The sequence below is a fragment of the Melospiza melodia genome, chromosome 3, assembly GCF_035770615.1.
Source record: "Melospiza melodia melodia isolate bMelMel2 chromosome 3, bMelMel2.pri, whole genome shotgun sequence".
Taxonomy (NCBI): domain Eukaryota; kingdom Metazoa; phylum Chordata; class Aves; order Passeriformes; family Passerellidae; genus Melospiza; species Melospiza melodia.
Window position 1 is genome coordinate 104,620,467 of NC_086196.1, and position 15,724 is coordinate 104,636,190.

A 15,724-nucleotide genomic window follows, 5' to 3' on the forward strand; every position below is an offset into this window, starting at 1 on the left:
GTTAAATTACACTTTCAAAGAACTGTTCATCTGGATTGACATTTCGCAGATAGGACCAAAGATACAAACCCAAAAAAAAAACCTCATTTTGTGTCATTTCTTATCTGTGACTGAAATATTTGAGCAGTGGTCACCCTTGAGTGGTTTTTGAATGTATGTAAAATTTGTATCCTTCAAACAGAGGAGCTGATGTTCCCCAGAGAGGAGAATGAAAGGAGGAGGGGAAGGGTGTCCCCCTGGTACAGCATTTCCTATTTGCCTCAAACAGAATTTCTTTTTAAAAGGCCTTTGTATGTTTTTGCTTTCACAGCTCAGCTGACACTCAGCCCTGCAGGGTGGAACTTGTACTGCCCAATTGTCACACATCTAAGGAATCCTCTTTCTAGCTGTGCTCCAGGTTGAGTAGGGCAAAAGGAGACAGTTCAGAAGTCATTTCCACCAGTCCTCAAGTCGTAATTTTTCTAATATCCAAGTCATTGAAGTGTTTCATAGCTGCCATACTTTCATTCCTGTCAAGAAATCTAGCTTACAAACAGAGACTTATCTGATGAGGATCTGGCTTCCACGTGAAGAAGTTGCAGGGATTTATTAAACCACAAAGTCACGACAAACTTGCCAGCAGTAATTTGGCTGCTCCTGTATAACTGGCTTCAGGAATATTCTTTCCTGGCCATTCACTGCAGCATCTGTGCTTGCAGGGGCTGTGTCTGTGCAGTGCTGGGGCTAGTGGAGATGCAGGGTGTGCAGTCAGCATTGCCCATCTTTGATCTGTGCACAAACCCCAGTTTGGGGAGATTGTCACCTCCTGTGCTGTTCTGAGTCACTGCAGTAGCTCAGAACACTGTATCTCCACCAGCTGTGGCTAAGCTGTCTCGTCCAGTAATTTTTCTTGTAACTCAGTCACTGCTGCTGCTGCTGCTTCAGTGTCAGCTCCCACCAAAGTCACAGGGAGTTATTTCATTGATTTCAGGAATCAAACGGAAAAGGGGAAAAAATAAAGAGAGGGAGCGAGGGAATGAGATTGTCTGTGGGGTTTTTTCCATCTCACTGATGTGTGACATTTCCATCTTGAGTTTTGATTAAATTTCCCTTAATTAGCCCATTAAGCTAAAGCCACCAAAGCTAATGATTGAAATGTTGGTTAACTGATGATCTTTTTTCAATGGAATTTGAAAGACATCGTATTTCTAAATTAATAGTGGCATTAAACAAGGGAAGATAAAATGATGAACTATTTGTTGCAGAAATGCTGGTCTCAAGAGAAGGTTGGTACTGAAATTGCTTTCGTGTTAGCAAAAAATAAGATTAATAGGCAACCCAAGCAGCACTGATGGTCCTAATAGTGTTTAGCATTCACAGAACTTTTGTATTTTGGAGGCATTTCTGTAATTTTTCTGTATCCCTGATGAACTTGTGGAAATTTCTCAAGAGTTCTGATCCCGGTGTTCCTGCAGGTGAAATCAGCAAGGCTGATTCTTAACTTGAATGAACTGTAAATAAAAGTAAAAAGCAACCTATTGCATTCTGACATGGGCATATGACATGGCACTCCCTTCAACAACAGAAATACTGGTTTGTGTCATGCCTTCAAGGTCTTAGAAACTGAACATTTGATAATTCTCAAAAGAACAACCCTTTATTGACTGAAGAGGCACGACATGAAAAGTGCATCAGTGTGTAACACCTTGGGGCATGAACCTTAGGAAATTGCCTGAAGATATTTTTAGAAGTGCTCCATTGCCTGGAGGCAGAAAGAAGGTGCACTGTAGTCTTTGCAGAGGTATCTGTCTCTTATGCTCCCTGAGCTAAAGTCTGCAGTACTGGAGGGAAAAGCTAACAGAGAGCAATTGCTTGTTTGTCTATGTAATTAATTTTACAGCCTCAGTTTAACACCTTACAATCATAAATTCACATCAGTGTCCTTGTCTGCAAGTGGCATTTATTGTGCACCCTGAGGAAATTGGCTGAGGCTCAAATGCACCAGACTTGGTCCCCTCAATGGTCACTGTGTGCAGGGCACTGATTTTCACTCAGAGCTGTCTGAAAGACCTGCAGCTGAGCCAGGTTCCACCCTACCTCTTCCTGGGCATTTCAGCAGCACTCAACAAGGAAGGAGAAGCTTCTGCTGTATTTTACAGGCTGAGGTAGGGGCTGGTTCTCCATAGCACATCAGAATGTCACCTGTGGTGCTTTAGGACCTGTTTCACACACAGTTCAATCATCTCTGCTGCTGGCACTGTGACTTGCAGGAAAAAGGAGATTCAGAGCCCGCTCTGTGTGTCCAATAGCTTTTGTTTAAGTCTTGTATGGCATGCCTCAAAGTGAACAGCTTATGTTTATGCTAGAGCCTGTAATTTCATTTGAAGTGTTGTGGGATATCAGCTGTAAAGCAAATGAGGGAGGGAGGCAGGGGGAGGGCAGCCAATTCCATCAGAAGCCAATTTAATATCCAAGGATTTTATGTTCCCTTCTGTTCTCCTCCTAGACATACCCACAAGGGGTTTCAGGTATCCCAACTAAGAACTGTGAGACTACTGGCAGCATCAGACTGCAGTTGCACTTTTTATGGATTTTGGAAGGCTAAAAATATGCTTTTGTGATATTCAGACTTGTATGGATAGAGCTGCCACCTTTTGAGCTAAAAAAGATGGACCATTTAGCAAGGAAAAGTGTGTCTTGCAATTTGGAGTTGCCTTTGATGCTAGGGATACTCTTCCTTCACCATATCCACTATTATTTGTGTCAGACACCTGCTCTTTCATGGCAGCTGCTCATGTCTTTAGAACACAAAAAGTCAGTTTTAGTGAAGTCTCTCCATATGTGCAATGCATATCTCCAAGGAGTGAGAAATTTCAGTGTTGGAACATCGTTGCTTTTCTTTACCAGAAATAAAGAAGGAGGAACATCATAACTATAGAAATATTTTCTGTGTTCTGTTCTAAACCCTTTGCACCTTTTGGAGGCTGACAGGAGTTTTTTCTGGTTTGAGTTTTTTGCTTTGGTTGTGTCAGCTTTTCTGACTCTGTACCCAGCTGTAGCTTAGCAAGAGCACCAGTTGCAGAAGACAATGACATTCCAATCTACATATCCTCAAAATATCCTCACAAATATCCCTGGGGTCTGGTTTAGCACTTGCCAAGCCTCACTGTCCCCTCTGGAAAGCTGCCCTGTGTTGGAGAACAACATGGAAGTTGGTTACGTTTGCTGACAGGAGTCTCAGTCAAAATCCACATTCAAAACACAGGAATATGCTGTCGCACAATAAATATGCCTATGACCAGGGCAGCTTCACTGGAATTTTGGTTTTGAGGTTGGCTTGCTGGTAAAGGAGAGCTGTATTTTAAAACTGTAGGAATCACCAAGACTAATGTAGGAATGCTAATAACATACACAAAGCTGAGAGAAAATATTTTAGACCCAGTGCCATGCAGAAAGGACTAGAGTCTGTGAGAAGAAAAAAAATTCTGCCAGTGTTTAGAACCTTGCTGCAAGGAAGAGCCAGGATTTCTAAAGCCATTTGAAATAAATAGGGGTGCTCCTCAAAAATACCTTGTTCTGCCATCATTTTCTTGTCTGAACTGAAACACCTGCAAGAATTCACATTCTGACTGAATATTTATCTCTAAAATATAGAGCAAGAAGCACCAGCAATAGATCTACATTAAAGAGACCCACAAATGGTTTAACTTCTGCTGGTGTAAAACATCAAGAGAATGAGGTTTAAATAATATTTCCTATTCACTTGCAGCTTGTTCTGCATTATGTGATTGTTTCATGTTTTTATAGTCTTGATGCAACCTCTGAGCATTGTATCTAACTGCTGAGCTATGGTTGGCTGCTTTCAGAAATTTTTCTCTTTCCTAAGCAGAGTATTATGATTTTATGTGGCAGATATGCATGGAAAGAACATGAACTTGCTAAGCTAAGAGAAAACCTAAATCCATGAGTACACACAATTAATCTGTGGTCAGTGTACTGTCAGATTTGAAGTATTTGGTTGTGGGTAATTTTTGCTCTTCCTGTTGACTTGTAATATCACTGAGGGAATTTACAGTGATTTTTCTTCTGGTAACGTAAGAGTGGCACAACTTGCCAGCAGAAGCCAGCTTTCCTTAAATCAGGGTGTGATTTAAGGCAAACCTCCTCAGCTTCTCTAAGGAGATAATGAATTCTGCTCTTCCTGTGGACTACCCAGTGTCAGTTCCTCTCTTTTGTGACTGCCAGGGCTGTTAGACACCCTTTGCTTCCTACAGAGCGCATCAACACCAGATACTTTCTAAAATTGGTCCAGCCTTTGATTGCCAGTTACTTTTAGGAGCTCCAAATTACTTCAGGAGCCCTGCCTACCTATTTTTCTCAGCACTTTAGCGTGTAAATCACTTGTGAGATTAAAACCTCTTAGGGGTCTGGTTGGTTGGTTGAGCTTTTATTTGTACCAGAATCCAGGGGACTTTGTTTTCTGACAACATGCATACACACACTTCTGCTTCTTCAGGCTGTTTGTCTGGAGGGAAGAGGGGCAATATTCTCTTATTCTCTCCACCTATATTACTGAATAGCTCCCTTCCTCAGATCATCTTTCCTTGCTAGGAATGAGGATACTTTCTCTATCAATTTAATATTTTTATACGTAAAAAGTTTTTCTCCACCATTCAAAAGCTGCTTTAATTGTGAAGAGCTCTGAATTTCCTGTTCTTTAGCAGAGTTTAATCCCATTTTTTCCAATTTGTGCAGGTTTTGGTTTCAGATCACCGCTTCATGGGAAGAAGGCTCTGATGCCATTATTGCTTTTGACAATGTCTCCCTTAGTCTGGACTGTTATTTAACAAGTAAGTTTTCCTTTTATCTGCAAGCGACTTGTCTTTTATTTGCCATGTAATTGAAATTTGGGGACTGTGGGGAACGGGCTGGGTGTCATTATCTTCAAAAGACTCTTGAAAGGCAAAGGTCTGTGTCAGAAATCACTGTGCTTAGGCAGAGGGCCCCGCTCAGGTGCACCCTTACTGGTGGAACTGGGCAGGGAGCGAGTTCCCAGTTTGGCATGAGTGGGCAGTGAGACACAGGGTGAGGGAGATCAGCTTCCAGCTGAGGCAGAACCGTCACCTGTCCAACCAGGCTGGTGCAGAAGGCAGCGTGTGATTATAGATTTCCACATGACCTGGTTTGCTGTGTGACAGTTATCAAAATGAATGACAGCTGGACACTGGCTGGGAAAAGACAGGCATCCTGTGATTGACACTAACTTTGCAATAACACTGGGCACAATACTCCGGTTAAATTAGAACAAGGTTATTTTATTTAGACTGACATGCATTTAAGTCTGAATCAGAAACTGGGATCTTCACACTCTGCTGCTCTGGGGAAAAATTTGGATTCTGATCCTGGCTTTGTGATTGACTGGCCTCTAGAATATGTCCAGTCTGTACCTCTGATGGCACATGTAGATTTTTATTAAACATTTGTGTCTGACTCATCTTTCATAATCTCATGGATAGTGAATTGCTTAATTTGTAAATGTGTTCAATGATCTGTCACTCTGTACCTCAGACCAGCAGCTTACATGAGGGCTGGAGAATTGCTGCTCTGAACAAATTAAACTTCTGCCTTGGGCTGAGCAACAGAACTTGAGCACATCCTTTCTTCTCCTGCGCTTGGAGCTGCAACCTCTGTAGCCCTGTTTGGACTGAAAACCTCTAAACCACTTCTGCAGTCAGAACGTTTCATCTGCTTTGTGTTATGTTAATTTGCATTGCCTGGAGCATGAGTCTCTCCATTTATGCTGTAATACCTCTTGGGTTCTGTGCACAAGTGCAATATACCTCAAGTTACAATATTCAAAGAGATCTTAAAATTAGGATAGAATTAAAAAAAAATTCCTCCTGCTTTTACTGGCTAAAAAAAAATTTATAACAATTGCTAAAGATTGTATTCTGTATTTCTGCTTTGTGTCTTCTTTCACTTAATGTTTTGCCTACCACTCATTCCTGTTTATCTTCCTTTTGTCTCAGTTCCGTAACAATAGTGGAAAGTAAATGTGCCCATTTCTTTTATTAATGTTAAATCCTGTGACTGCAGGCTCCTATTCTCAGCACAGAAGTCTGCAGCCCTTATTTTAGCTTCAATTTTGGGTAACATAGTGACTCAGTCCCCCTCAGCCATAAACCAATCTGTGAATTCTTGTTTTCTAGTCAGTGGAGAGAAGACACCTCGAGGTACCACTCCAGACTCAAACAATTTGCTCACCAGTAGAGGTGGCCAGAAGAAGTTTGGATGGGAACAAAAGCTCCTGGGAAATCTCCAGCTCAGCAGTGCCCCCTTTTCTGATCCAGCAGGTAATTGTCTGAGAAGCATCATCAGACAGGAGAGATTTCCAACTAGCACAGATTTCATTTAGATGTGGCTAAATGCAATTTTTTTCCCCAAAGCCTTTGATCAGAGCTTTTCCCAAGTCCCTTACAAATAAAACAAACATGCTCTAGAAAGACATTACCTTTAGCTGCTAACTGTAATTTGGTTTTACCTGTAACAGGCTGCCAGCTGGTCAAAGAACCAGAGGGGGGCCCTTGAAGTAAAACATGGGTTTAAACTGTAAGATAAGTGTGTTTGGTGTCATGGTCATCTAAAAACGGGCAGAATCAAAGTGAAGTGTCCAAATTGACTGAGTTTAGCATTTATTAACCTGAACACCCAACTCTGGTTGATACAAACTTGGTTTGAACTAACGTAGCCTCACTTTTTCAGTAAATGCTCATTGTCCATTTGAAATAGTACAGTACTGGACTTAGTTGGAAATGTCAGTCTTGTGTGTTCATGTTACTTTATTCTCCCTTACCCTTCAGCTCTTCTTTCCAACCTAACTCTAATTAGCCCTTCCACCCTAATCAGCCTTTCCAACCTAACTGTGCTTCACCCTCCCATCGCTGTCTCCCAAATGTTTCCCTCTCTCCTCTCCCAGGCTTTCCCACATATCCACAATATCTGTTTTGGGCCTCAAAGGTGCATTTCCATTTGAATTGGCTTCCTTCCCTCCTCCTTGCCAGCCTCTCTCCCTAACTGGTTCAAGCAGCCACAGCCTCCAGCCTGCCTGGGGCAGCAGGGCTGGCCATGGAAGTGAGGGGTGGCTGCAGGAGAGACAAGAAAGAGCTTGTAACAACTGCAACCCCAGCACTGTGTGCAGCTGCTTCTCCTCACTTAGGGCAGCTACCTGCCAATTTGAAATACCTCCCCTCTTAAGTTAGAGAGCAGGGTTGATAAATGCCTCCTTTGCCCTGTCATTAGGCCTAAGGATTTGTTCCTGCTGCCTCCTTCTCTCCCACTCTTCTGCCTAAGAAGAGTTCTTTGCATGTGTTCTTTTCTAGGCTGTATTTCACTTTGCTACCTGCAGTGTTCTGTTGAGGTGTGTGGACTAATGGTGTTAGCTCTGATGCTGACGGCATTCTGGTCAGTGTGGCCAAAAGCCCCACAGAGCCCTGAGAGCCTCCCTGAAAAGCTACATCCATGAGCCCACCCCGTGCTGCCACAGCAGGCATGAGCTCTCTTGTGAAACCAGCCCTGGCAGCAGAGGCTGAAGGACAGCCTGCAGGGCCGGCTGAGTTCCCATCACACGGAGTTTACTGATGTTTTATGTGCTGAGCATCACACAGCAAGGAAAGTGCAGAAGCACTGCCAGGAGCCCCGAGGGAGGGAGACAGAGGCAGTGAGCCCACAGGAGAGGGTGGTGGGCTGGGTGAAGCTGCACTTCAGCCACAAGGGTTGTGTTTAGCTCTCTTACAGAGGCTGTGTGTGAGCCTGGGCTGTCGCAAAGGTATAATTTACAAAAGTATCTTTATATGTTCTCTGAAGATCCTTTGAAGTTCTCCCTTCAATATTTGTATCTCTGTTTCCTGCCTGTAAGTGGAGTTGTCTTTTAAGTGCTCTCAGTATTGCCCTTGGGTCAGTGATCTCATGGTAGCATCTGTAGGCAGGGGTAGATTATGGATTTCTGGCTGACTTTCTGTGGGTGGTGATGTAGTTTCCTAAGGCAAGTATACATTTCCTTCCAGGGTACCTACTGTTTTAGCAACAGAAAAAAACATTAGATTTTAGATGCAAAGTTAATGTAAAGTGTGCGTGGGCTAGAAATCCCGTGGCTGTAAATTTTTGTGAGAATTTTGTTATTTCCTACTTGTCACTAGACTCTGACATCATTTAGCTCTTCTGCTCCCTGTCCTATCTGAGGAATTCAATTTAAAGAAAGGCTTGGATGGTAGAAATAAAGGGAATCAGATTGCATGAGGGTAGAAGAGAAGGTCACTGAGGTTCTTCGAGCAATTAAAATAATTTGTGATGACCTTGGGGTGAAAATTCAAGGCAATTCCAATCTAAAACAGCTTGCCTATTTTCTGGGCTTTATCCTTGGTCTTGTTCATATTCTGTCTAAAATTGTCTCTAGCCCTTGGGGTTTGAAATTACTCCTACAGCAATTTTCTCCCCTTGTGCCCTCAGAGTAGACAGGGCAGAAACAGAGGAGCTGAGTGGCAGCTTCTTGCAGTGAAAGTCATTGCATTTCTGAGGGTCTCTGCAGCACCAAATTCCCTTTTCCCTTTGTGTTGCTGAGCCCCTGCTTGCTGTCAGGAAACACTGCAGATGCTTGTTTGGTCCCTGGGCTATGTATTTTACCCAGCTTTAATCTTGTTTCTTTCTGCATCCCGTAATGCATTTAAGAAACCTCAGGCTGATTCTGAGAAGGCCTTTCCTTTGATGGGCACATATTTACTGTAGTGTGAGTGAACCAACAGCATCAGCACCCCCCTGAAGTCCCAAAGACTACACTGACCACTATGAGCTCAGCTAAAAGTAATTACAGTTAATAGGATCTTTGACTTGTGTGATGGATCACATACTATAATATTGCCTTCTTAAGAAATCTTACTAAAACAAAGACCTGTGCTCCTAAAGCTGATGAGACAACAGGATAATAAAATGCCCTCCCTAAGTCCCCAGGCCTGCTCAGCCTTTGCAGCAGGAGCTACAGCCTGAAAGACAGGTAGCACTTTGTTTACACAACATTAAATCCAAACAAGCTCACTTGTTTTCCTTGCTCCTTTGTATCTGAGCACAGCCTCTTACATACACACCTGCTGCTTTTGTCTGTGCTTGGAAATGCGTTTCCAGCAGAATTGATGGCTGGCACCACCAGCCCCCCTGTCCTCTCTGTTCTCAGGCCCTGCACCCTCAGACTTGCTTCTTCAGCCTTGCCACAGTTGGCCATGGCCCACAGGGCCTCCAGGTCCTGCACGCTGGAGATTCAAAACACACCATATAGCCACACTGTCAAACACCCTAAAGCTTCCAGAAATGTGTTACCCTCTGCAGTGTGTCACAGCTGGGATCATGAACACACGGGATGAAATAAGACCTGAAATGTCTACAGCTAATGTGGTATTGTTTCTCTCTCGAGTTCCTTGATGACCAGGACCAGCACAGAAAAATTCCTGTGGTTTTCAGATCACACAGCTACTCACAGTGCAAGGTGGCCATTAGATAGATGTTCACAGGGCAGTGCAAATGCTTTCCTTATCAGTTAACTAATGATGTGTTATTTGCTGGAATGCCAGCTTCTTGCTGAAAGGTTGCAGGTGAAACTTGATTCTAGAAGCAGCCTGAAAAACAGTTGTAACAAAGTCTGCATATGCCAGAAGACTGAATCAGCTTTAATGGATCCAGGATTTTTCATTGAGATGGTTAAATCTGTACAAAAGGCAGATTGTTGTTTATTCTGTTGTAAACCCAGGCTTACTTTGGCTTTGGTTTTAAATTGGTTAGGTATTAGTTTAAGTAAAACTGAAAGCTTCTCAAACCATACTATCATTCAACTACCAATTAAAAAGTCAATTTATATCAAACCAATGCAATTTCCTTTTATACACAAGGCTAGAATGTGGGAAATTCGGGCACATAAAGATACAGAGAGCAATAATGAGGAACTTGAGGTAAACAAATTACTATCACAGAAGCTGAAGGAGACAAAATAGGATTCTCAGTAGGCAAAAGGAGATAACAAGACACAGAGCAATCAAGCTTTAATTAAAGATTTCTGGTGCTTCTAAATAGGCTTTAAATACCATGAGGATAGCCTCCCTTTTGATGTTTCAGCTTCTCTTCTGTCCCACTGACAACTTACTTGTGTCAGGGCACACAGTACAAAAATGGCATGTTGTGAAATGTGCAAAAATATTAACCTTTTCCCCCCTCATGTCTTGCATTGTTTTGTCCCTGCTGCTCTGCACATCCACCAGCCATTGTGCAGCCCTGATTTCATGCATGGAAACTGCCATCAAATAATTTTCTTACCCAAACTGGGATACTGTTTTCCTCCAGCCTCTTCCCCCCAGCATTTAGTGGCTGCACAGATTTTGAGTTTTCCATCAGGGAGAGTCCTGTTTTGAGCACTTCCATGGCTGTTTCTCGGAAGAACTCTCAGTCACATTACTTAATCAGATGAAGGAGCTGAAAGGGACAGCGGAGCAAGTATTAAGTAAAAGAAAATTACATTTGGTTGCTCTTTGTATGCAATTATACTAACTGAACTGTTGGTATAATGCAATAAAGGTATCTGCAGAATTGTATTTTTGTATTATGCATCAATTAACACAGTAAATAACAGCCCAGTGCCCCCCCTCCAACAAAAGTAGCATTTTGAACAGTGATGGAAATGTTCAGACACAACAGTGGGATCTCACAATATGTAGGTATGAATTTCTTTATTGCAGTGTTTACACTTGCTTTCTCTGTAGGATTGAAAATAGCAACGGTGCAATACTGAAAATCAGCATGCAACCAGATACAACCTAGCAAAGTTGAATTGGCATAATTGCTCTCCAGAGTTAATCATGCACTTGAAATAAACAGGGCAATTCACAGGTTTCAGACCTACACTTCAAAGCTGCTCACTCTTAAGAATGGCAGTTTAAATTGTACAGAAACTGCTGTAAATACCAGAAAATGTTTTAAATAATTTTTCCACCTCCACCCAACTTGGTCTTTGTTATCTAATGTGCATTTCTACCATCCTTGGTAATTATGAGCAAAAAGAAATCCCAAAAAGGTTGCTAGCATGTGTCACTTAACACCCTGTATGGAAGACTCTGTGAATCATAAAAGGTAAAAGAAATTTGTTTTCTTCATGCTGCTTTGTTAGTGCCTGATTTCAGAAGGTGGCAAAAAAACAAGGTGTTCTTATTGCTGTCCAAAGTCAGTAATGCTCTTACCCTCTTACACTGACCACAATTTCCTACAAGAATGCCCTGAGAGTGTTCCTTATTTATAAACTCTTAAGAAATGTCTAAAGCATGAATCAGGCTTTTGAGTATTTGTTTGAAATGATACTCAGGATCAATCAGGCATATGTTTGTCATCACTGACATGATGCAGATGCTCCTCCTGTTGAACTGAAAGACTTATCCAAGTCTTCCACTGCTGCCCTCATTCAGAAAATAAAGATAGCAATAGTAATTCCAGAAAGGGTGGAAAAGCCGACCTCTCTTAGTCTAGCCATACCTCAGTAACTGGTTCTTGTATTGCTGGCAAGACTCACTAATTTCTGTGATCATTTTATAGCCTCTTAATAGCATTTTGTAGACACACTTAACAGGTATGGGACTGTGATTGTGAGCACAACCTAGTTCTGCCATTTACCATCATCTTTCAACTCCTGCCCCATTAATCTCTGGCAAATTCAATCCTGGGAAAGGTAATAATCTCCAATTACTGCTCACAGAACACTGTTAAATGCCAGAACCCAAAGCAAAATTGAAATCCTTACCTCACTGAGCATGCTTGTAGTGTATTTTTCCCTACAGGCTTCCAGCATGGGCCACTGGAATTATTGGTAATGCATAACTGAGATTGCTCACGCACTGAGTAAAATCTTCAGCTCTCCACACAACCCATGGGGCCAGTGGCATCCAAATGTTAGTGAAGATTATGGTGGGCAGTTTCCTGTAAGCCTCTGATTTCCCATATTGGCCAAATATTGCCAGGCAAGGGAAGCTTGTGGAAGTTTTTACAAATAGATGAAGAAAACATTCCACTTGGTCATGGCATCAGGCTTGATGGCATCTGCCTGCGACAAAGAGGTAAAATGGACTCTGTGAGGAAGAATTAATAGCATCCAAAAGTTCAGCCACTGGGGTTCTTATGCCTCTGAAACAGGAGAATTTACAGCCCTCATTAATGTGGGTTTTTACTCTGTTGGAAGCAGGAATAGCCTTTTGGTCTGAATAGAGGTTGTCACAGCAAGTACCACAAACTGTCTGCACATTGTTTTAAAGCACTGATGCATTTCACTAGCATGTTACTCTAGGTTCCAAAATAAGCCAAGTACTATGGTGCTTGGTTGGCAATTTGCTCAAATCACTAAAGTTTTGGTTGGCAGTGGGTTTAAACTAGGTTCAAACCAGCTTGATTTGACAAATGCCAGTTAATGCATTTAGACCCTTGAGGTATAGCCAGAATGCCTCTGTCTGTTTTGGGGCATGGAGTTTGTGAGCTGTACACGTGCCAGTGAAATTGCTTTCTATGTTAGAAGTACAAATGTGCCTCAGGCTTTGCTCCATGGTTTTCTCTTCAGTGTTGCTGGTTGTTATTTGCAGCAGTGCCTGCAGCAGCATTGCCTAGGGCTGCAAGTAGTATCAGAGCTTCTAACAAATCAGTCATTTTAAGTCTTGTGGGGTTTTGTTCATTTTGTTTTCCAAGAGCAGGACATTACTCCCCTCTTGCCGTGGCTGAAATCCAGCACCTTGATTGCTGTGCATTTCATATATCTAGACAAACTGTGTGAAACTAGAATTTCTGCTGTGCAAAAGGATGAGCAACTGTGTGTGTAAATATATCAGTACGTGAATTCATTACGGAAAGAAAAGTTATGAAGGAAGAAATTTTTTTTAATTGTTTTAATAGAGCAAAAAATACAGGTTTTTTGCAAAATATTGCTTCTGGGATCTTGCCAGTTGTTGGGGGGCTTGCCAGGGAGCAGGAGGGCAGGTGAGTGGGTGAACATCCAGAATGTTTCTCTTTCCTCTACCGTGTTTCTTTTAAAGGGGAGGATTCTATCAAATTGAACTGATGTATAAATTATTCACTGAAATGTAGTACTCCAATCTGAATCTCCAGGTCCCTGTCGTCCCCCCCGCCCCTTTAAACAGATATTTCCATTTTTTAAACCTGGGTAGCATCTTGCAACTACCAATTGCAGAATATACAGGGACCCTACATTAAACTACCTGTTGTTTCTTGCCATAGGAATTCTGAGCTGTTTCTGAACACAGGGTATGTGCAACTTGTGTGAAGTTGGGCAGAATTCCACAACCTGCTGATTTTTGAGAGAGGTTTAGCCTGGAAAGTCCTGCCGTTCTTCCCCCAGTGCTGGCAGTGTTATCCTGCCACACACTGCAGAAGGAAGGAGGGATGTGTTTTGCGCCATGAAACAGACCACAGCTAGTCACAGATGGAAAAAATCTATGCTCCTCACCAAGCTACTTAAGGATTTTCGATTCACTGCTGCTGCCTTAGTCTTTGGAGATCAAAATAATGCTTCAAACTGAATTACTGTAAACTGCTGTGGCATGCAGCAACCTGTAGAAATGCTCTCTCCAAGCTCATAAGACATGCTGCAGTCATTTCTAGAATCAAGAGAAAATCAATACTTTGCATGGAGTGAAATCTTACTTCTAAAAAAGCAGTGGTGGGTTATTAAGGCAGGCAGTGCTCTGTTTTGCTGCTGGCTTAGAGGTTTGAGTCCTTGGGCTGTTGTATCTGCACACTGACAATTGGCTTTGTGAAATGGTGGGGAGGGGGGAAGTGTGGGGGTTTTAGTCTTTATCCAGAATTGTAACTAAGATCCATCTGTCCTAATTATCTTGAAATGAGGGGCAACTTCTTCCTATGTCATATTATGTCCCATTGGATTCAGTGACAAAGCTGTTCCATGTTGGACTGGCTTCCAGTATTTATAAACAGGAGTAGGGCTGTTTGCACATCAGTGCAGCAATGACAAATGAGGAGATCATGCAACACCTGGCTGTAGGTTTTACTAAAATCCCTGCTGGTTTAAATCAGGTGCAGTCTCTCCATGGACTTCACTTGGGCCAGACTCCCTGCTGCAATGTTTTGGGCAAAAATCACTTCCCAGCTCTGCTAGTTCTGAAACACATCTTTTCCTGCTCTTGTCTACCTGAATAAAGCAAATAAATAATCTTGCTAGCACTGGCTGCAGCACCTGCAGAATCTGGGAGGCTTCACAAACAATCTTGTATGCACCACTGTATCCATTGCAACAGGACCACTTCAGAAATCCAAGATAACACCTCCTGTTCTCGGTCATCTCCAGATTCCATTGTACTCCCTGGCATAACATATCTGTGGTTTTTCATTCCCCATCCTCTCAAGCTCTGAGAAACCAGATTCTAAAATCTTAGTGTAGATTGACCCATCTCAAATTGCCAGCAATATCTGCCATTACTCTGATACTGCCTCTGCACTGGAAGTGAGCCCCCTCTAGTCTGCCCTAAAGGCAGAAAATACAAAAGCTGTTCTGGTTGCTTCAGTTCAGAGTCTGAAGGTGTAAGGTCTACAGCAGAAGGACATTCTCCTTCTGTTCAACCAGGGCTTTTAAGGAACCAGAGGGCCATTTCAAAGCATTGTGGAATTAGATGTAGTTCACTGATCCCCAATCCCTGGAACCCAGTGGGAGCCAAGAGCAGCCAGTTTCAGGTCCAGCTGTGCTGTGTATTGTGGAATCATCTAGAGATAAGTTTGCCAAGGTCAGATAGGCAGATACCTAGGGAACATGTATTATTTCAAGGGACTAAATCAGAAATGTAAAGCCTAACCATAGCAGCAGTCTGCACATGCTGTGGTCTGTCCTAGGTTTTATCACCTCCAGTTTTCCATTTTGATTCTCTCATGTTTTGGGCTTATTGTCTCCTTGAAGGTCACCCACATCTACCTTTGGGAACATGTTTGATATTTCACTGGAGACATCCAAGTGGCTTCTTATTGTTCCACTTACCTGCCTGCTTTACTAAACATATGTTTCAGTGCAGGTGGCTCAGCCCGCTGGGGTATTGCAATGTTAAATCACTGTGATAGCTGACAGAATGAGTCTCTCATCTTCCAGCTACTGTGAGATTTTCCTTTGGGTTTGGGGTGGGATTTGCAAGGATAAACACAAGTAACTTCTGGTGCCAAACTGTTCAGAGCTACTGAAGCATTTTGCTTTAGTGACTTCTAGACCTTTCTTCCTTAGATGCCTTTACCCTCTTATCTGTTGTTTTGGGGGTACATCAGAAGCACAGGAAGAGAGGAAAATTATTCCATTTGCTGTCTAATAATTTTAAGATTTCATACTGCCACGCACTGCAGAAGGATTGGAGAAATAAGTGAAATTAGTATGTGAATAAAACAAGTAACCGTGACAAAATCTGTAGAGGACCCTTGCAGGGGAGTTTTGGAAAGGGGTGGCAAAGATTTTTCAGAAAGATGGGATTGTTCTCTCAGCAGAATTTGGATTGGGAATTTTTTTTACAGAATGGTAATTTTGCACAACACTGGATTACCAACATTTTCCAGAAATACCAGTTTCTGTATTCCTTAAAGTTCTGTCAAATTCTTTGATCCATTTCATTCACTGATCTCTTTTTGTAAGAAGGAATTTAGCTGATCTTCAGGATTAGTTTGTGAAAAG

The 15,724-nt window shown here is 42.3% G+C and overlaps 1 protein-coding gene across 1 annotated transcript in view; it reads left to right on the forward strand.

Annotated features, from left to right (window-relative positions):
• Positions 1 to 15,724, forward strand: part of ALK (ALK receptor tyrosine kinase) — a 312,288-nt gene that overhangs the window by 258,433 nt on the left and 38,131 nt on the right. Inside the window, exons 10-11 of the mRNA XM_063152446.1 lie at positions 4,735 to 4,829; positions 6,189 to 6,332. Of these exons, the coding sequence (XP_063008516.1) occupies positions 4,735 to 4,829; positions 6,189 to 6,332 (239 nt within the window). The remainder of the gene's footprint in view (positions 1 to 4,734; positions 4,830 to 6,188; positions 6,333 to 15,724) is intronic.